The 21,177-nt window shown below is 48.0% G+C and overlaps 1 protein-coding gene across 8 annotated transcripts in view; it reads right to left on the minus strand.

Annotated features, from left to right (window-relative positions):
* Positions 1-21,177, minus strand: part of srpk2 (SRSF protein kinase 2) — a 105,482-nt gene that overhangs the window by 21,701 nt on the left and 62,604 nt on the right. For all 8 annotated transcript variants that reach the window (XM_090231287.1, XM_090231288.1, XM_090231289.1 and 5 more), the window contains 5 exons: positions 2,906-3,048; positions 1,655-1,763; positions 1,105-1,192; positions 900-987; positions 667-773 (listed from right to left, as the gene is read on the minus strand). In XM_090231287.1, coding sequence (XP_090087413.1) covers positions 667-773; positions 900-987; positions 1,105-1,192; positions 1,655-1,763; positions 2,906-3,048 — 535 coding nt within the window. The remainder of the gene's footprint in view (positions 1-666; positions 774-899; positions 988-1,104; positions 1,193-1,654; positions 1,764-2,905; positions 3,049-21,177) is intronic.

The following is a 21,177-nucleotide window of genomic DNA, read 5'->3' on the forward strand; positions in this document are numbered from 1 at the left end:
GAGATACTCTTAATGATCGGCTATGAAAAGCCAACTGACATTTACTCCTGAGGTGCTGACTTGCTGCACCCTCGACAACTACTGTGATTATTATTATTTGACCATGCTGGTCATTTATGAACATTTGAGCATCTTTGCCATGTTCTGTTATAATCTCCACCCGGCACAGCCAGAAGAGGACTGGCCACCCCTCATAGCCTGGTTCCTCTCTAGGTTTCTTCCTAGGTTTTGGCCTTTCTAGGGAGTTGTTCCTAGCCACCGTGCTTCTACACCTGCACTGCTTGCTGTTTGGGGTTTTAGGCTGGGTTTTTGTACAGCACTTTGAGATATCAGCTGATCTAAATTTGATTTGTATTATATTTGTTTATTTTATTAATTTATTATTTCATTCCAATTCATCATCTCATCTCTAGAGATGTTGCCTATGCTGTCTGACAAAATCCCTATTTTAGTAGTTCTTCAAAGTAAAGAAGACATACTTTTATGACTGCTGAATACCAAATATCAATCACTTCGATCATTGACTTTCAGGTAGAGATACCTCGCGAAGCAACTGCACTCTATCCCTCTCTCGTGTTCTACTGTCCCTTCTCTCCCTTCCATGTCTGCCCCACATAGACCAGACAAGTAGGTGGTCACCGCTCAGCACTAGCGTGTGTGGCATACCTGTTTGATAATGCTCTTAACACAGGGAAGAGGAAGGCCCTGGTAGTTGGACTTGATGATCCACTTTAGAAGGTGGTGTCCGAGAACCTCAAACACCATACACACATCTGGGACAGCTGGTCAAGGAGGACCACAGCTTCATCACTGAGATACATATGCAGATACATACGCAGATATAAAGAGCATATAAGTATACACACACATCCACACACAACCTCTGTAGACAAGGATACGTATTCCGTTGATTCCAGAGATCTTGAAGTCATCTATCAGCTGAACCACCATTTCTTTGTTTTGGTCAGAGGGGTCACTCTCTCTCACCTGGAGATGAACGACAAACAATAGAGAGATCAAGGCGGAGGGTGTGAGAGAGGTGTGCGAGGCATGGGGAAACGAAACACACACACAAACACACACACACCCAGAGTCACTACTCACACATCTGAGCAGTTTGATCTCATCCAAGGCTGTCTCTGTGTAATGCTGAGCACTCTTCACCACCTTCATCGCCACAAAGTTCTTCACCCTGAAACAAGAAACACATAACACACAGAGATCCATATCACAACATGATGGACTACAGCAGAGCTAGCCATGCAACACTGGAGTTGAACCAATCAATCACAGATTGTGGAAAAACACACTGTTGGGGAAGATGTTTACTGGTAATGGTTTCATATCCAAGGACAATGTCCATGTGAGTGAGGAACAGTGTACAGTGTATGATTGTGTAATTGATTTAATTGGGGCTAATTGAGGATATGGGCGAGCTGTACGACGTAACCTAGTGAACGGTGATATTCTGACACTGAGACTGTTAGGCATCAGTGTGGTTAACACTTTGGCACTATGTGTCATTACACTGCAGCTGCTACTGTCTACTGTGTCACTGTGTAGGAGTGGTTTTGTTGCAGCCGTTGTCATGGTAATGAGTTGGTAATAGTGGTGACCCGTCTGACTCCCGTTGACAGGTGTGTGTGTGACTCACTGGATGTCCCAGCACAGCCATACGGTGGAGAAGTGACCCCAGCCCAGCTTGCGGATCACATGATACCTCCCATTGAACAAGTCCCCTATCTTCACCGGATGGTATCCACCTGAGAGAGATAGAGAGAGAGAGAAGAGAGAGAAGAGAGGGAGATACTATTAGAAAAACCTAGATAATCAAGATACTGATACGTCGAGCCGAGCTACTGAATCTATGCTATCAGTAAGAGGGAGGGCGTGAGAGAGGATTAAGAAAGAGAGTGAGTGAGTGAGTGAGTGAGAGAGAGAGAGTGAGTGAGAAGGTCCTCAGTAGGTCCTCACAGCTATCAGGATATCAGGCTCCTCAGTGGAAAGACCACTCCCTCTTGGCACAGACAACAACCTTGAGCCTTGGTGCTGGTGCCAAGCATATAGAGCTTCTGGCAAGTCACACACTGCTGCAAATGACATTAGGAGCCAGCAGGGATGATATAAGAGACAGAGTAAGAGGTAGAGAGAGAGAAAGGAGACGAAGATATGGGTTTAAGTGTATTGGAGTTTGTGTAAGGCTGCATGCTTCCCAGCCGAAACAGTATTATGATGACATTTTGTGAGGTTTTTGTTCGTTTTGGACTTCGTGTTGAGGCACACAACATTTCTTATAGAGGCAGGCCATAGTTTGGAGCCCTTTTTGTTTGGTCAACAGTAGAGATTCTTCAATAAAGTATTTGTTGTCATTCAATGAGAGACAACTCATTTTCATGCACATTTTTTCTTTGAGAAATACAGCACCAAACATTTTGTTAGATGTAAAATTGTTTGACAGATATCCTCGGAAAAAACGTCAAAATGAACAACACATTTCTTTAGTTACTTTAGATAAATTCGGACTATTTTGATGTGAGCATATACTGGCTACAGCATCTCAAAATGGACAAATAATACTATTGCCGCTTTTTTCTAGTTTTTCAAGCGAAGGCCTTTTGAGGGAGTATGCAAGCACACTCGGCTAGGCGCCAGCCGAACTTAAGCGTGCTGACGCCTTCAGTGAGTGTGTCTAGGGAGGGGGGTGTATGTGGCATGTGTGTGAGAAAGACGGGAGAAATAAAGAGTGTAGAGGTAGAGAGGTAAAGAGAGAAAGGGAGAGGAGATAAGAGTTACGAAGACAGAACTGGATACTTGTGTATGCATGTATAAGCTTTGGAAGTTCTACACGTGTGTGTGTGTGCGTGCATGCGTGTGGGGGTTTGTGAGTGTGTATTATCTCCCCCACCTTTGCAGTAGTCTGTGGGGTCCTCCTGCTCCTCATCGTCAGAGCCTAATATCTCCTCCTCTGGCTCTGGGGGGACGGCCGGCTCAGGGGGGGCTGGAGGGGGAGGTGGGGCAGACACCGGGGCTTTTTGCTGGGTCTCAGGCCTGACAGAGAGAGAGAGAGAGATACTGTTAGAACCTGAATTGGTTAGGGTAGGAACAACCCTTTCCGCGTACAACATACTAACACACAATTACACTAGAATCATCACTGCAGCCGATATGTTTAGCTGGATGCCATTTCTCTTTAAGATCTGATTCCATCTCGGAGCCCATCCTCAATCCTTTTCCCTAGCCTTTGGTGTTCTCAGATCTGAAAGGATTGGAAATGGAACGAGGCCCATGAGGAAGAGAAAATATACATGTCTGCTATATTTTTAAGGGCTTAGTATCTTATCAATAAGACAGTGTGTGACTTCTCTTCCCCCTGTGAAAAGTCTGTTCCAGCCTGAGAGGGTGAGCCACTTTAATTCAGTGTTGTCTGTATGTTCAATGTTTAGCTATGCGGTGTGATGTTGAGGAGGAGTGAGCTAGTTCCATAGCATCAATGAGGAGCGGCAGGGTAGCCTAGTGGTTAGAGTGTTGGACTAGTAACCGGAAGGTTGCGAGTTCAAACCCCCGAGCTGACAAGGTACAAATCTGTCGTTCTGCCCCTGAACAGGCAGTTAACCCACTGTTCCCAGGCCGTCATTGAAAATAAGAATTTGTTCTTAACTGACTTGCCTGGTTAAATAAAGGTTAAAAAAAAAAAAAAATAAAAAAAAAAAAGGAACCCCCCCAGAAACAAGAGTGTCTATTCATTTAGATGACATAACATTATCATAACATGAAATAACACACAAACTGGACAGTTGTATCGCCATCTCTCATTCAAAGACTCTATCATGTATTGTTGTCTCTATCTTCTTGCCCTTTGTACTTTTGTCTGTGCAAAATAATGCTTGTACCCTACCATGTTTTGTACCCTACCATGTTGTTGTCATGTTGTGTTGCTACCATGCTGTGTTATGTGTTGCTGCCTTGCTATGTCTTAGGTCTCTCTTTATGTAGTATTGTGGAGTCTCTCTGATGATGTGTGTTTTGTCATATTTAAAAATAAAAACGTTTTATACCAGCCCTCGTCCCCGCAGGAGGCCTTTTGCCTTTTGGTAGGCCGTCATTGTAAATAGGAATTTATTCTTAACTGGCTTGACTAGTTAAATAAAGGTTAAATACATTTTTTACAAAAAATGTAAAGTATTGTTCAACATTAACCAGACGAGTCAGAATCTTAAGATGTTGTTCTGGTGTATCTCTGAACACGACTCTCTCAGTAGCATCCTCAGAAATATCTCTATCAGTTATAAAGGCTAAATAGATTGTGTGAACAGTGCCAATGTCTGTCTAATAGATTCTGCTCAAAATATCAGAAATAGGATCAAACACAAAACACACACACACACACACACACACACACACACACACACACACACACACACACACACACACACACAGAGAGAGCTAATGGGCTGTGATAAATCATGGTCACAGGCACAGGCACATACAGGCAGTTACTCTTCTGTTGACGCCTTCTTGTGTGATCAGCTGACTTGAGGTTAGCTTTGGGATGAGAGAGAGCATACAGATAGCTAGGACAACACAAGGCTCCTCTAATGTCTAATACAGCTTGCTAGGACAACACAAGGCTCCTCTAACGTCTAACACAGCTAGCTAGGACAACACAAGGCTCCTCTAACGTCTAACACAGCTCCATAGGAAAACACAAGGCTCCTCTAACGTCTAATACAGCTAGCTAGGACAACACAAGGATCCTCTAACATCTAATACAGCTACAGTGCCTTGCGAAAGTATTCGGCCCCCTTGAACTTTGCGACCTTTTGCCACATTTCAGGCTTCAAACATAAAGATATAAAACTGTATTTTTTTGTGAAGAATCAACAACAAGTGGGACACAATCATGAAGTGGAACGACATTTATTGGATATTTCAAACTTTTTTAACAAATCAAAAACTGAAAAATTGGGCGTGCAAAAATATTCTGCCCCCTTAAGTTAATACTTTGTAGCGCCACCTTTTGCTGCGATTACAGCTGTGAGTCGCTTGGGGTATGTCTCTATCAGTTTTGCACATCGAGAGACTGAATTTTTTTCCCATTCCTCCTTGCAAAACAGCTCGAGCTCAGTGAGGTTGGATGGAGAGCATTTGTGAACAGCAGTTTTCAGTTCTTTCCACAGATTCTCGATTGGATTCAGGTCTGGACTTTGACTTGGCAATTCTAACACCTGGATATGTTTATTTTTGAACCATTCCATTGTAGATTTTGCTTTATGTTTTGGATCATTGTCTTGTTGGAAGACAAATCTCCGTCCCAGTCTCAGGTCTTTTGCAGACTCCATCAGGTTTTCTTCCAGAATGGTCCTGTATTTGGCTCCATCCATCTTCCCATCAATTTTAACCATCTTCCCTGTCCCTGCTGAAGAAAAGCAGGCCCAAACCATGATGCTGCCACCACCATGTTTGACAGTGGGGATGGTGTGTTCAGGGTGATGAGATGTGTTGCTTTTACGCCAAACATAACGTTTTGCATTGTTGTCAAAAAGTTCAATTTTGGTTTCATCTGACTAGAGCACCTTCTTCCACATGTTTGGTGTGTCTCCCAGGTGGCTTGTGGCAAACTTTAACCGACACTTTTTATGGATATCTTTAAGAAATGGCTTTCTTCTTGCCACTCTTCCATAAAGGCCAGATTTGTGCAATATACAACTATTGTTGTCCTATGGACAGAGTCTCCCACCTCAGCTGTAGATCTCTGCAGTTCATCCAGAGTGATCATGGGCCTCTTGGCTGCATCTCTGATCAGTCTTCTCCTTGTATGAGCTGAAAGTTTAGAGGGACGGCCAGGTCTTGGTAGATTTGCAGTGGTCTGATACTCCTTCCATTTCAATATTATCGCTTGCACAGTTCTTCTTGGGATGTTTAAAGCTTGGGAAATTTTTTGTATCCAAATCCGGCTTTAAACTTCTTCACAACAGTATCTCGGACCTGCCTGGTGTGTTCCTTGTTCTTCATGATGCTCTCTGCGCTTTTAACGGACCTCTGAGACTATCACAGTGCAGGTGCATTTATACGGAGACTTGATTACACACAGGTGGATTGTATTTATCATCATTAGTCATTTAGGTCAACATTGGATCATTCAGAGATCCTCACTGAACTTCTGGAGAGAGTTTGCTGCACTGAAAGTAAAGGGGCTGAATAATTTTGCACGCCCAATTTTTCCGTTTTTGATTTGTTAAAAAAGTTTGAAATATCCAATAAATGTCGTTCCACTTCATGATTGTGTCCCACTTGTTGTTGATTCTTCACAAAAAAATACAGTTTTATATCTTTATGTTTGAAGCCTGAAATGTGGCAAAAGGTCGCAAAGTTCAAGGGGGCCGAATACTTTCGCAAGGCACTGTAAATAGGACAACAAGGCTCCTCTAACCTCGAATACAGCTAGATAGGACAACAAGGTTCCTCTAATGTCTAGCTAGGACAACACAAGGCTCCTCTAATGTCTAGCTAGGACAACACAAGGCTCCTCTAACGCCTAATACAGCTAGATAGGACAACAAGGCTTCTCTAACGTCTAATACAGCGTAGATAGGACAACGTCTAATTGTAACGTTCGTCGTTGGGAGAAAGAGAGGAGGACCAAGGTGCAGCATGGTAAGTATTCATTATGCCTTTTAAGGAAAACGAATACTCAAACAAAACAACAAAAACGATAAACGAAACAGTCCTGTCTGGTGACATACACAAAGACAGGAAATAATCACCCACGAAACACAATAGAAAACAGGCTCCCTAAATATGGTTCTCAATCAGGGACAACGATTGACAGCTGCCTCTGATTGAGAACCATACCAGGCCAAACACAGAAATAGCAAATCATAGAAAAACTACCACCCAACTCACACCCTGATCATACTAAAACAGACATAACAAAATAACTAAGGTCAGAACGTGACAGTACCCCCCAAAGGTGCGGACTCCGGCCGCAAAACCTGAACCTATAGGGGAGGGTCTGGGTGGGTGTCTGTCCGCGGTGGTGGCTCTGGCGCGGGACGTGGACCCCATTCCACCATAGTCCTTGTCCGCCTCTTAGCCTCGCCGCCGTGGCCTCTTTAGAGCGGCGACCCTCGCCGCCGACCTCGGACTGGGGACCCTAGCCACGGGTCCCGAATGGACGGGAGATTCCGGCAGCACCGGACAGGCGGGAGACTCCGGCAGCTCCGGAGTGAAGGGCGATTCTGGAAGCTGACGAGCGGCTCTGGCGGCTCCTGGCTGACGGGCGACTCTGGCGGCTCAGGACAGACGGGCGACTCTGGCGGCTCAGGACAGACGGGCGACTCTGGCGGCTCAGGACAGACGGGCGACTCTGGCGGCTCAGGACAGACGGGCGACTCTGGCGGCTCAGGACAGACGGGCGACTCTGGCGGCTCAGGACAGACGGGCGACTCTGGCGGCTCAGGACAGACGGGCGACTCTGGCGGCTCAGGACAGACGGGCGACTCTGGCGGCTCAGGACAGACGGGCGACTCTGGCGGCTCAGGACAGACGGGCGACTCTGGCGGCTCAGGACAGACGGGCGACTCTGGCGGCTCAGGACAGACGGGCGACTCTGGCGGCTCAGGACAGACGGGCGACTCTGGCGGCTCAGGACAGACGGGCGACTCTGGCGGCTCAGGACAGACGGGCGACTCTGGCGGCTCAGGACAGACGGGCGACTCTGGCGGCTCAGGACAGACGGGCGACTCTGGCGGCTCAGGACAGACGGGCGACTCTGGCGGCTCAGGACAGACGGGCGACTCTGGCGGCTCAGGACAGACGGGCGACTCTGGCGGCTCAGGACAGACGGGCGACTCTGGCGGCTCAGGACAGACGGGCGACTCTGGCGGCTCAGGACAGACGGGCGACTCTGGCGGCTCAGGACAGACGGGCGACTCTGGCGGCTCAGGACAGACGGGCGACTCTGGCGGCTCAGGACAGACGGGCGACTCTGGCGGCTCAGGACAGACGGGCGACTCTGGCGGCTCAGGACAGACGGGCGACTCTGGCGGCTCAGGACAGACGGGCGACTCTGGCGGCTCAGGACAGACGGGCGACTCTGGCGGCTCAGGACAGACGGGCGACTCTGGCGGCTCAGCACAGACGGGCGACTCTGGCGGCTCAGGACAGACGGGCGACTCTGGCGGCTCAGGACAGACGGGCGACTCTGGCGGCTCAGGACAGACGGGCGACTCTGGCGGCTCAGGACAGACGGGCGACTCTGGCGGCTCAGGACAGACGGGCGACTCTGGCGGCTCAGGACAGACGGGCGACTCTGGCGGCTCAGGACAGACGGGCGACTCTGGCGGCTCAGGACAGACGGGCGACTCTGGCGGCTCAGGACAGACGGGCGACTCTGGCGGCTCAGGACAGACGGGCGACTCTGGCGGCTCAGGACAGACGGGCGACTCTGGCGGCTCAGGACAGACGGGCGACTCTGGCGGCTCAGCACAGACGGGCGACTCTGGCGGCTCAGGACAGACGGGCGACTCTGGCGGCTCAGGACAGACGGGCGACTCTGGCGGCTCAGGACAGACGGGCGACTCTGGCGGCTCAGGACAGACGGGCGACTCTGGCGGCTCAGGACAGACGGGCGACTCTGGCGGCTCAGGACAGACGGGCGACTCTGGCGGCTCAGGACAGACGGGCGACTCTGGCGGCTCAGGACAGACGGGCGACTCTGGCGGCTCAGGACAGACGGGCGACTCTGGCGGCTCAGGACAGACGGGCGACTCTGGCGGCTCAGGACAGACGGGCGACTCTGGCGGCTCAGGACAGACGGGCGACTCTGGCGGCTCAGGACAGACGGGCGACTCTGGCGGTTCAGGACAGACGGGAGACTCTGGCGGCTCAGGACAGACGGGAGACTCTAGCGGATCAGGACAGATGGGAGCACCTGTAGGGAGGAGACGGAGAGACAGCCTGGTGCGGGGGGCTGCCACCGGAGGGCTGGTGCATGGAGGTGGCACCGGATAGACCGGACCGTGAAGGCGCACTGGAGGTCTCGAGCACAGAGCCTGCCCAACCCTACCTGGCTGAATGCTCCCCGTAGCCAGGCCAGTGCGGCGAGGTGGAATAGCCCACACTGGGCTGTGCTGGCGAACCGGGGACACCATGCGTAGGGCTGGTGCCATGTACCCCGCCCCGAGGAGACGCAATGGAGACCAGATGCGCTGAGCCGGCTTCATGGCACCTGGCTCGATGCCCAACCTAGCCCGGCCGATACGAGGCACTGCTATGTACCGTACCGGGCTATGCCTGCGCACCAGGGACACTGTGCGCCTCACGGCATAACACGGTGCCTGCCCGGTCCCCCTCTCTCCACGGTAAGCACGGGGAGTTGGCGCAGGTCTCCTACCCTACTTCGCCACACTCCCCGTGTGTGTCTCCCCCCCCCCCCCCAAGACATTTTTGAGGCTGCCTCTCCGGCTTCTAGCCACGCTGCCGTGCTGCCTCCTCATACCACCGCCTCTCGGCTTTTGCTGCCTCTAGCTCAGCCTTGGGGCGGCGATATTCTCCAGCCTGTGCCCGGGGTCCCTTGCCGTCCAGAATCTCCTCCCATGTCCAGGAGTCCTGAGATCGCTGCTGCTGCCCGTTACCACGCTGCTTGGTCCTTCGGTGATGGGTGATTCTGTAACGTTTGTCGTTGGGAGAAAGAGAGGAGGACCAAGGTGCAGCATGGTAAGTATTCATTATGCCTTTTAAGGAAAACGAATACTCAAACAAAACAACAAAAACGATAAACGAAACAGTCCTGTCTGGTGACATACACAAAGACAGAAAATAATCACCCACGAAACACAATAGAAAACACGCTCCCTAAATATGGTTCTCAATCAGGGACAACAATTGACAGCTGCCTCTGATTGAGAACCATACCAGGCCAAACACAGAAATAGCAAATCATAGAAAAACTAACATAGACAACCCACCCAACTCATGCCTTGACCATACTAAAACAAAGACATAACAAAAGAACTAAGGTCAGAACGTGACAGTAATACAGTTAGATAGGACAACACAAGGCTCCTCTAACATATAATACAGCTAGATAGGACAACACAAGGCTCCTCTAACGTCTAATACAGCTAGATACAGCTTTCTTCATATTTTCAAACAGTCCATTTATATTTTCTAACGGGGCTATACATTTTGGTGAGTTTTTTCTCTCTCGCCCGAGTAGCCTTGTTTCACTACCAAAAATAAAATTAAACCATCTAGTGTTCAGTGAAATAACAACACAATGTCACATACAGGTAGCCTAGTCAAATAATTAACATCCAATCACATTACTGTTACTCTGTCGCGGGAATTCCACTAACGGTCTGTATGTAGCGAAACGTAGCTACTGCTCATGTTGGTATCTGTACTAATGGCGCAAAAGCCATGACAGGGAGACATAGTGGAGTGGTAACGTGCATTCAAGAAGTTGCTCCTGACGCCACTTGGGTACACTGCAGCATCTACCGAGAGGTTCTTGCTGCCAATGGAATGCCTGACAGCTTGAAAGACATTTTGAACACCACAGTGAAAATGGTTAACTTTGTTAAAGTAAGGCCCCTGAACTCTCGTGTATTTTCTGCACTGTGCAATGATATGGGCAGCGACCATGTAACGCTTTTACAACATACAGAAAGAAATGAGCTGGTTATCAAGGAGCAAAGTCTTGACATGTTTTTTTTTAAATTGAGAGACGAGCTTAAAGTTTTCTTTACTGACCATCATTTTTACTTGTCTTAACTGCTTGTATGATGACGAGTTTCTCACACAACTGGCCTACGGGGTCATGTTTTTTCTCTGAATGATCTGAATCTAGGATTACAGGGACTCTCTGCAACTATATTCAATGTGCGGGACAAAATTGAGGCTATGATTAAGAAGTTGGAGCTCTTCTCTGTCTGCATTAAGAAGGACAACACACAGGACTTTCCATCATTGTATGATTTTTTGTTTGCAAATGAACTCAAGCTTACGGACAATGTCAAACGTGATACAGCGAAGCACCGGAGAGACTTAGATGCTCAATTATGCAGGTACTTCCCTGAAACAGATGACACAAACAACTGGATTCCTTATCCCTTTCATGCCCTGCCTCCAGTCCACTTACCGATATCTGAACAACAGAGCCTCGTCGAAATTGTAACAAGCGGTTCTGTGAAAATTTAATTTAAATCAGAAGCCACTGCCTGGATTGGGCTGCGCTCAGAGTATCCTGCCTTGACAAATCGCACTGTTAAGATACTGATGCCCGTTGCAACCACGTACCTACACTACCGTTCAAAAGTTTGGGGTCACTTAGAAATGTCGTTGTTTTTGACAGAAAAGCACATTTTTGTCCATTAAAATAACATCAAATTGATCAGAAATACAGTGTAGACATTGTTAATGTTGTAAATGACTATTGTAGCTGGAAATGGCACATTTTTTATGGAATATCTACATAGGTGTACAGAGGCCCATTATCAGCAACCATCACTCCAATGGCATATGGCATCACTCCAATGTTCCAATGGCACATTGTGTTAGCTAACCCAAGTTAATACTTGTAAAAGGCTAATTGATCATTATAAAAACCCTTTATTTTGCAAATATGTTAGCACAGCTGAAAACTGTTGTTCTGATTAAAGAAGCAATACAACTGGCGTTCAATGCTGTGTATTACTCCCTTTACAGAACAGCTCAAACTGGCTCTAACCAGAATAGCAAAATGAGTTGGAAACCCCGGTACACAACTGAGCAAGAGGACAAGTACATTAAAGTGTCTAATTTGATTAACAGACGCTTCACAAGTCCTCAACTGACAGCTTCATTAAATCGTACCCCCAAAACACCAGTCTCAACATCAACAGTGAAGTGGCGACTCTGGGATGCTGGCCTGCTGGTCTGTGTTCTTTTGCCCATCTTAATATTTTCTTTTTATTGGCCAGTCTGAGATATGGCTTTTTCTTTGCAACTCTGCCTAGAAGGCCAGCATCCCGGAGTCGCCTCTCAACTGTTAACTTTGAGACGGGTGTTTTGCGGGTACTATTTAATTTCTAAGTGACCCCAAACTTTTGAAAGGTAGTGTATGTGAGAGTGGATTCTCAGCACTCACTAGCATGAAAACGAAATACAGGTACAGACTGTGTGTGGAGAATTATTTAAGACTGAGACTCTCTCCAATACAACCCAACATTGCAGAGTTATGTGCATCCTTTCAATGTCATGTGCTTGGCAGTCGTCTAGCTGCCACCGATCCCTTTTCCTTTTTCGTTTGGTTTTGTCTGTCTTGTGTTCACCTGTGTCTAGTTTAGTTAATCAGTGGGGTATTTTATCTTGCCCTACCCGCTAGGTTTTGTGCGGGATTGTTTGTATTACTGTCATTGGCTTGGGTTGCGTTTTTGTTTTTACTGTTAAGCAGGTGTATTTTCATGAGACTGTTTCGCCCGCACGTTAGTTTAGCAGAGGAGTGTTTCCTCCGCTTTGTTTACTAGACTGCGTTCCTGTGTTCTTGTGGCTACGTTAGTGGTCTTGTACCTGTTGTGTTGGACAGTAATAAAACGCCCTTCTTGGATATTCTTGCTCTCCTGCGCCTGACTCCACACCCACCTCTCCTAGGGAGATTCTGACAGTTATTCACAATTTTCGATGAACAAATACGGTTTTATATGTAAGATGGTTAAATAAAGAGCCAAAATATTGATTATTATTATATTATTATTTGTGCCCTGGTCCTATAAGAACTCTGTCACTTCCCACGAGCCAGGTTGTGACAAAAACTCACACCCATTCTTATGTTTAATAAATGTATTGTATAGTGTGTGTGTGGCAGGCTTACAATGATGGCAAAAAACAACATTTGAGAATGTGCTGACCCTGTAGCTAGAGGGGGTACGCACATGGAGGTTGAATGTTTGAAGGGGTACAGGACTATAAAGAGTTTGGGAACCACTGATCTAGGGCAACAAATGGCTCGAAGACGTGGATGTTGATTAAGGCTGGCCCCCTGCACACCTCTGATTAAAAGGGGTTGGGTTAAATGTGGAAGACACATTTCAGTTGAATGCATTCAGTTGTACAACTGACTAGGTACACAACTGAGCAAAAGGACAAGTACATTAGAGTGTCTCATTTGATAAACAGATGCCTCACAAGTCCTCAACTGGCAGCTTCATTAAATCGTACCTGCAAAACACCTCAACATCAACAGTGAAGAGGTGACTCCAGGATGCTGGCCTTCTAGGCAGAGTTCCTCTGTCCAGTGTCTGTGTTCTTTTGCCCATCTTAATCTTTACTTTTTATTGGACAGTCTGAGATATGGATTTTTCTTTGCAACTCTGCCTAGAAGGCCAGGATCCCGGAGTTGCCTCTCAACTTTTCCTTTCCTCCAGTGTCTAATACAGCATAGCGTTCTGCAAAGGACAACATAGACACTTAGCATTGAGATTCCTGCAGTAAGTGACACACGCGCTCTTACAAACACAGAGGTACATGTAGCTTACTTACTTCTCGTGTTCTTCTTAGTTCTTATTTTTATTTGTCGTGTGTTTTTGTTCTACATTAAACATGTTAGTACTACATTGATATTGATTACTGCATCGTTGGGTCTGGAGCTAGCAAATTAGGCATTTCACTGTACTGTGCATGTGACATTAACACCCCCCCCCCCCCCCCCACACACACACACAATAGACTTAGGCTATGTACACACTCATACACATGCACACACCCTCCATGCTTGGATCTGTGCCCTTGCAGCAGGATGGTCCTTAACCAAAACAGTCACGTACTATATCATAGATCACTTCCACGGGCTCAGTGCTTTTAAACTTGAGCCTGCCACACACACACCTAGCCACAATAACTCTGAGCCCACCCTACAGCAGTAGCCACCCTACAGCAGAAGCAGTAGCCACCCTACAGCAGTATAGTAGCAGTAGCCACCCTACAGCAGTAGCAGTAGCCACCCTACAGCAGTAGCAGTAGCCACCCTAAAGCAGTATAGTAGCAGTAGCCACCCTACAGCAGTAGCAGTAGCCACCATACAGCAGTAGCAGTAGCCACCCTACAGCAGTAGCCGTAGCCACCCTACAGCAGTAGCAGTAGCCACCCTACAGGAGAAGCAGTAGCCACCCTACAGCAGTAGCAGTAGCCACCCTACAGCAGTAGCAGTAGTCACCCTACAGCAGTAGCAGTAGCCATCCTGCAGCAGTAGCAGTAGCCACCCTGCAGCAGTAGCAGTAACCACCCTACAGCAGTAGCAGTAGCCACCCTACAGCAGTAGCAGTAGCCACCCTACAGCAGTAGCAGTAGCCACCCTACAGTAGTAGCATTAGCCACCCTACAGGAGAAGCAGTAGCCACCCTGCAGTAGTAGCAGTAGCCACCCTACAGCAGTAGCAGTAGCCACCCCACAGCAGTAGCCACCCTACAGTAGTAGCAATAGCCACCCTACAGCAGTAGCAGTAGCCACCCTACAGCAGTAGCAGTAGCCACCCTACAGCAGTAGCCACCCTACAGCAGTAGCAGTAGCCACCCTACAGCAGTAGCAGTAGCCACCCTACAGCAGTATAGTAGCAGTAGCCACCTTACAGCAGTAGCCACCCTACAGCAGTAGCAGTAGCCACTCTACAGCAGTAGCCACCCTACAGCAGAAGCAGTAGCCACCCTACAGCAGTATAGTAGCAGTAGCCACCCTACAGCAGTAGCCACCGTACAGCAGTAGCAGAAGCCACCCAACAGCAGTAGCAGTAGCCACCCTACAGCAGTAGCCACCCTACAGCAGTAGCAGTAGCCACCCTACAGGAGAAGCAGTAGCCACCCTACAGGAGAAGCAGTAGCCACCCTACAGCAGTAGCAGTAGCCACCCTACAGCAGTAGCCACCCTACAGCAGTAGCAGTAGCCACCCTACAGCAGTATAGTAGCAGTAGCCACCCTACAGCAGTAGCCACCCTACAGCAGTAGCAGTAGCCACCCAACAGCAGTAGCAGTAGCCACCCTACAGCAGTAGCCACCCTACAGCAGAAGCAGTAGCCACCCTACAGCAGTATAGTAGCAGTAGCCACCCTACAGCAGTAGCCACCCTACAGCAGTAGCAGTAGCCACCCAACAGCAGTAGCAGTAGCCACCCTACAGCAGTAGCAGTAGCCACCCTACAGCAGTAGCCACCCTACAGCAGTAGCAATAGCCACCCTACAGGAGAAGCAGTAGCCACCCTGCAGTAGTAGCAGTAGCCACCCTACAGCAGTAGCAGTAGCCACCCTACAGCAGTAGCCACCCTACAGTAGTAGCAATAGCCACCCTACAGCAGTAGCAGTAGCCACCCTACAGCAGTAGCAGTAGCCACCCTACAGCAGTAGCCACCCTACAGCAGTAGCAGTAGCCACCCTACAGCAGTATAGTAGCAGTAGCCACCTTACAGCAGTAGCCACCCTACAGCAGTAGCAGTAGCCACCCTACAGTAGTAGCAATAGCCACCCTACAGGAGAAGCAGTAACCACTCTAAAGCAGTAGCAGTAGCCACCCTACAGCAGTAGCAGTAGCCACCCTACAGCAGTAGCAGTAGCCACCCTACAGTAGTAGCATTAGCCACCCTACAGGAGAAGCAGTAGCCACCCTGCAGTAGTAGCAGTAGCCACCCTACAGCAGTAGCCACCCTACAGCAGTAGCAGTAGCCACCCTACAGGAGAAGCAGTAGCCACCCTACAGCAGTAGCAGTAGCCACCCTACAGCAGTAGCAGTAGCCACCCTACAGCAGTAGCCACCCTACAGCAGTATAGTAGCAGTAGCCACCCTACAGCAGTAGCAGTAGCCACCCTACAGCAGTAGCCACCCTACAGCAGTAGCAGTAGCCACCCTACAGGAGAAGCTGTAGCCACCCTACAGCAGTAGCAGTAGCCACCCGACAGCAGTAGCAGTAGTCACCCTACAGCAGTAGCAGTAGCCATCCTGCAGCAGTAGCAGTAACCACCCTACAGCAGTAGCAGTAGCCACCCTACAGCAGTAGCAGTAGCCACCCTACAGCAGTAGCAGTAGCCACCCTGCAGTAGTAGCAGTAGCCACCCTATAGCAGTAGCAGTAGCCACCCTACAGCAGTAGCCACCCTACAGTAGTAGCAATAGCCACCCTACAGGAGAAGCAGTAACCACCCTACAGCAGTAGCAGTAGCCACCCTACAGCAGTAGCATTAGCCACCCTACAGTAGTAGCATTAGCCACCCTACAGGAGAAGCAGTAGCCACCCTGCAGTAGTAGCAGTAGCCACCCTACAGCAGTAGCAGTAGCCACCCTACAGCAGTAGCCAACCTACAGTAGTAGCAATAGCAACCCTACAGGAGAAGCAGTATCCACCCTGCAGTAGTAGCAGTAGCCACCCTACAGCAGTATCAGTAGCCACCCTACAGGAGAAGCAGTAGCCACCCTACAGCAGTAGCCACCCTACAGCAGAAGCAGTAGCCACCCTACAGCAGTATATTAGCAGTAGCCACCCTACAGCAGTAGCAGTAGCCACCCTACAGCAGTAGCAGTAGCCACCCTACAGCAGTAGCAGTAGCCACCCTACAGCAGTAGCAGTAGCCACCCTACAGCAGTAGCAGTAGCTACCCTACAGCAGTAGCCACCCTACAGCAGTAGCAGTAGCCACCCTACAGCAGTAGCAGTAGTCACCCTACAGCAGTAGCAGTAGCCATCCTGCAACAGTAGCAGTAGCCACCCTGCAGCAGTAGCAGTAACCACCCTACAGCAGTAGCAGTAGCCACCCTACAGCAGTAGCCACCCTACAGCAGAAGCAGTAGCCACCCTACAGCAGTAGCCACCCTACAGCAGTAGCAGTAGCCACTCTACAGCAGTAGCAGTAGCCACCCTACAGCAGTAGCCACCCTACAGCAGTAGCAGTAGCCACCCTACAGCAGTAGAAGTAGCTACCCTACAGCAGTAGAAGTAGCCACCCTACAGCAGTAGCCACCCTACAGCAGTAACAGTAGCCACCCTACAGCAGTAGCAGTAGCCACCCTACAGCAGTAGCAGTAGTCACCCTACAGCAGTAGCAGTAGCCATCCTGCAGCAGTAGCAGTAGCCACCCTGCAGCAGTAACCGTAGCCACCCAGCAGCAGTAACCACCCTACAGCAGTAGCAGTAGCCACCCTACAGGAGAAGCAGTAGCCACCCTGCAGTAGTAGCAGTAGCCACCCTACAGCAGTAGCAGTAGCCACCCTACAGCAGTAGCCACCCTACAGTAGTAGCAATAGCCACCCTACAGGAGAAGCAGTAGCCACCCTGCAGTAGTAGCAGTAGCCACCCTACAGCAGTAGCAGTAGCCACCCTACAGCAGTAGCCACCCTACAGCAGTAGCAGTAGCTACCCTACAGGAGAAGCAGTAGCCACCCTACAGCAGTAGCAGTAGCCACCCTACAGCAGTAGCCACCCTACAGCAGTAGCAGTAGCCACCCTACAGGAGAAGCAGTAGCCACCATACAGTAGTAGCAGTAGCCACCTTACAGGAGAAGCAGTAGCCACCCTACAAGAGAAGCCAGCCCACTTCAGTGTGTCTGTGTACATGTACAGTGGGGCAAAAAAGTATTTAGTCAGCCACCAATTGTGCAAGTTCTCCCACTTAAAAAGATGAGAGAGGCCTGTAATTTTAATCACAACTTCAACTGTGACAGACAAAATGAGGAAAAAAAATCCAGAAAATCACATTGTAGGATTTTTAATGAATTTATTTGCAAATTATGGTGGAAAATAAGTATTTAGTGAATAACAAAAGTTTATCTCAATACTTTGTTATATACCCTTTGTTGGCAATGACAGAGGTCAAACGTTTTCTGTAAGTCTTCACAAGGTTTTCACACACTGTTGCTGGAATTTTGGCCCATTCCTCCATGCAGATCTCCTCTAGAGCAGTGATGTTTTGGGGCTGTTGCTGGGCAACACGGACTTTCAACTCCCTCCAAAGATGTTCTATGGGGTTGAGATCTGGAGACTGGCTAGGCCACTCCAGGACCTTGAAATGCTTCTTACGAAGCCACTCCTTCGTTGCCCGGGCGGTGTGTTTGGGATCATAGTCATGCTGAAAGACCCAGCCACGTTTCATCTTCAATGCCCTTGCTGATGGAAGGAGGTTTTCACTCAAAATCTCACGATACATGGCCCCATTCATTCTTTCCTTTACACGGATCAGTCGTCTTGGTCCCTTTGCAGAAAAACAGCCCCAAAGCATGATGTTTCCACCCCCATGCTTCACAGTAGGTATGGTGTTCTTTGGATGCAACTCAGCATTCTTTGTCCTCCAAACACGACGAGTTGAGTTTTTACCAAAAAGTTATATTTTGGTTTGATCTGACCATATGACATTCTCCCAATCTTCTTCTGGATCATCCAAATGCTCTCTAGCAAACTTCAGACGGGCCTGGACATGTACTGGCTTAAGCAGGGGGACACGTCTGGCACTGCAGGATTTGAGTCCCTGGCGGCATAGTGTGTTACTGATGGTAGGCTTTGTTACTTTGGTCCCAGCTCTCTGCAGGTCATTCACTAGGTCCCCCCGTGTGGATCTGGGATTTTTGCTCACCATTCTTGTGATCGTTTTGACCCCACGGGTGAGATCTTGCGTGGAGCCCCAGATCGAGGGAGATTATCAGTGGTCTTGTATGTCTTCCATTTCCTAATAATTGCTCCCACAGTCAATTTCTTCAAACCAAGCTGCTTACCTATTGCAGATTCAGTCTTCCCAGCCTGGTGCAGGTCTACAATTTTGTTTCTGGTGTCCTTTGACAGCTCTTTGGTCTTGGCCATAGTGGAGTTTGGAGTGTGACTGTTTGAGGTTGTGGACAGGTGTCTTTTATACTGATAACAAGTTCAAACAGGTGCCATTAATACAGGTAACGAGTGGAGGACAGAGGAGCCTCTTAAAGAAGAAGTTACAGGTCTGTGAGAGCCAGAAATCTTGCTTGTTTGTAGGTGACCAAATACTTATTTTCCACCATAATTTGCAAATAAATTCATTAAAAATCCTACAATGTGATTTTCAGGATTTTTTTCTCTCATTTTTGTCTGTCATAGTTGAAGTGTACCTATGATGAATTACAGGCCTCTCTCATCTTTTTAAGTGGGAGAACTTGCACAATTGGTGGCTGACTAAATACTTTTTTGCCCCACTGTATGTGTGTATTGGAGCATGCAAATGTGTGTGGATATGTGTGTGTGTCACATGAGGTTGGTGGCACCTTAACTGAGGAGGATGGGCTCATGGTAACGACTGGAGCGGAATCAGTGGAATGGTATCAAATGCATCAAACACATGGTTTCCATGGTTTCCAGGTGTTTGATGCCATTCCATTCGCTCCGTTTACAGCCATTATTGTGAGCCGTCCTCCCCTCAGCAGCCTCCACTGGTGGGTGTAACGTGCATGTGTGTGTTAATTCATACTGTAAGGAACAACGTACATCCTAGAACACACACACAGATGTGTGTTTGTGTGTCTATCGCACACCCAACACCACTGTGACCACTCATACACATAACAGCAACAACATAACCAAAATGTTTCTGAGAGCATGGAAAGCCCATGTCAAACAACAGCAGCAGCAAGGCAGGAACTAACTCTTAGCGTGCATTCCAAATGGCACCCATATTCCCTATATAGTGCACTACTTTTGACCAGGGTGCATCAACAGTAGTGCAGTATGTATGGAATAGGGTACCGTTTGGGACACAGGCTTAGACAAAGCAGCTGATTCAGAGTAGTTGGGTTAAATGCGGAAGACACATTTCGGTTGAATGCATTCAGTTGTGCAACTGACTAGGTATCCCCTTTCCCTTTCACACTGGCTGCCATTCTCCTCATTGCAGACATGCCAGTCCAGGCTGTAGTCAGCTGACACAGCAGCAAGGTGATGCATATTTTGGGGCACTGAGCAAATTCTAAACTTGAAAGTTGTGAGAATTTTGTTCAAATTCCGGCACGCGTTTACAGTGAACACTGACGCTGTACTCTTACAGTTTTAGACAGTAGCCAATAGACTATTGCGGCTATTTAAGCATAATGTCGGCCTACCAACAAAACCAATGGAGCAAATCTCAAACTTTTAAAATGGAAATAGCTTCTGATTTCTGTGGTGTTCAATGCAGGCCGACATTACATGATAATTATTTGAATGTTTTTACATTATGAAGGGCTTGACATGAATGATTTGTTTTACTTGGTCTGTAACGCCATGGGTCAAATAGGTGACTGTACATTGCATTGTATTCTGTTATATGATGCACAAAACCACTTTACAAAATAAAAGTCATTATTACTACTGTACAGAGAATTAGACAATGTGTAGGCTATCCCTCTGCCTATTGGCTTTTTTGCATATGTCTCAAAATTAAACACTGCCCATTGAATTAAGACAAACTTTTTACCTGACTGGCTTTTCAAATATATGTAGCCTACACGTGTTGTGCTCTTGTAGGACACAGTAACTCCCCATTGCTGACCTATACTTATCTATAACTGGACTAGTAATGCAGAGAATATCAACAAATGAGCACATGTGCAGTCTGAACTGAACTGATCTGAAAAGAGCATTCACTCCAGGATGATTGAAAGGCAGGAACGACCCCTGCCAAAATTACAGACTCAATATTTCAAAGTTAAATTTGTTTTGGTTTGTTACATTGAAAAGAGGTTGATATACTATTGACTCTAATCTATATAGTGCAAACTAACGCGGCGAACTCAGAAGTTCAATCTCTTGCGTCTTTGCGAGGCCTGGCATTTCCTCTGTGAGCCGCAGTGCTGGAGGAGGTGGGCGCCGCACACACGCGCAGTTTAGAGGGAACATTGGGGATAAACATATCTTATTTTTCCACAGGACTAATGCATTAACACTTTGTTTTGTGGCTAAACAGGGCTGTAGGTTTTGTAGATGGTTAAGTGTCACATTGCTAGTAGTGTAATTACGTAAGGGATAATCAATGAGGGGGCATTGCGTTCTATGGAAAATAATGAATGACGTATAAGTTGTGTTCCATGACATACTAGCTGAGTGGAACTGACCTTCCACAGAGTTGCATTATTTTCCAGAGAAAGCATAGAGCCCAGCGTTGATTATCCCTTTTATACCATGGCTAATATTTAACACATTTGCTACTAGAGATGTTCATTTGCTGGTTGAA

The sequence above is a fragment of the Oncorhynchus mykiss genome, chromosome 4 (genome assembly GCF_057628025.1).
Source record: "Oncorhynchus mykiss isolate SJ-2025 chromosome 4, ASM5762802v1, whole genome shotgun sequence".
Taxonomy (NCBI): Eukaryota; Metazoa; Chordata; class Actinopteri; order Salmoniformes; family Salmonidae; genus Oncorhynchus; species Oncorhynchus mykiss.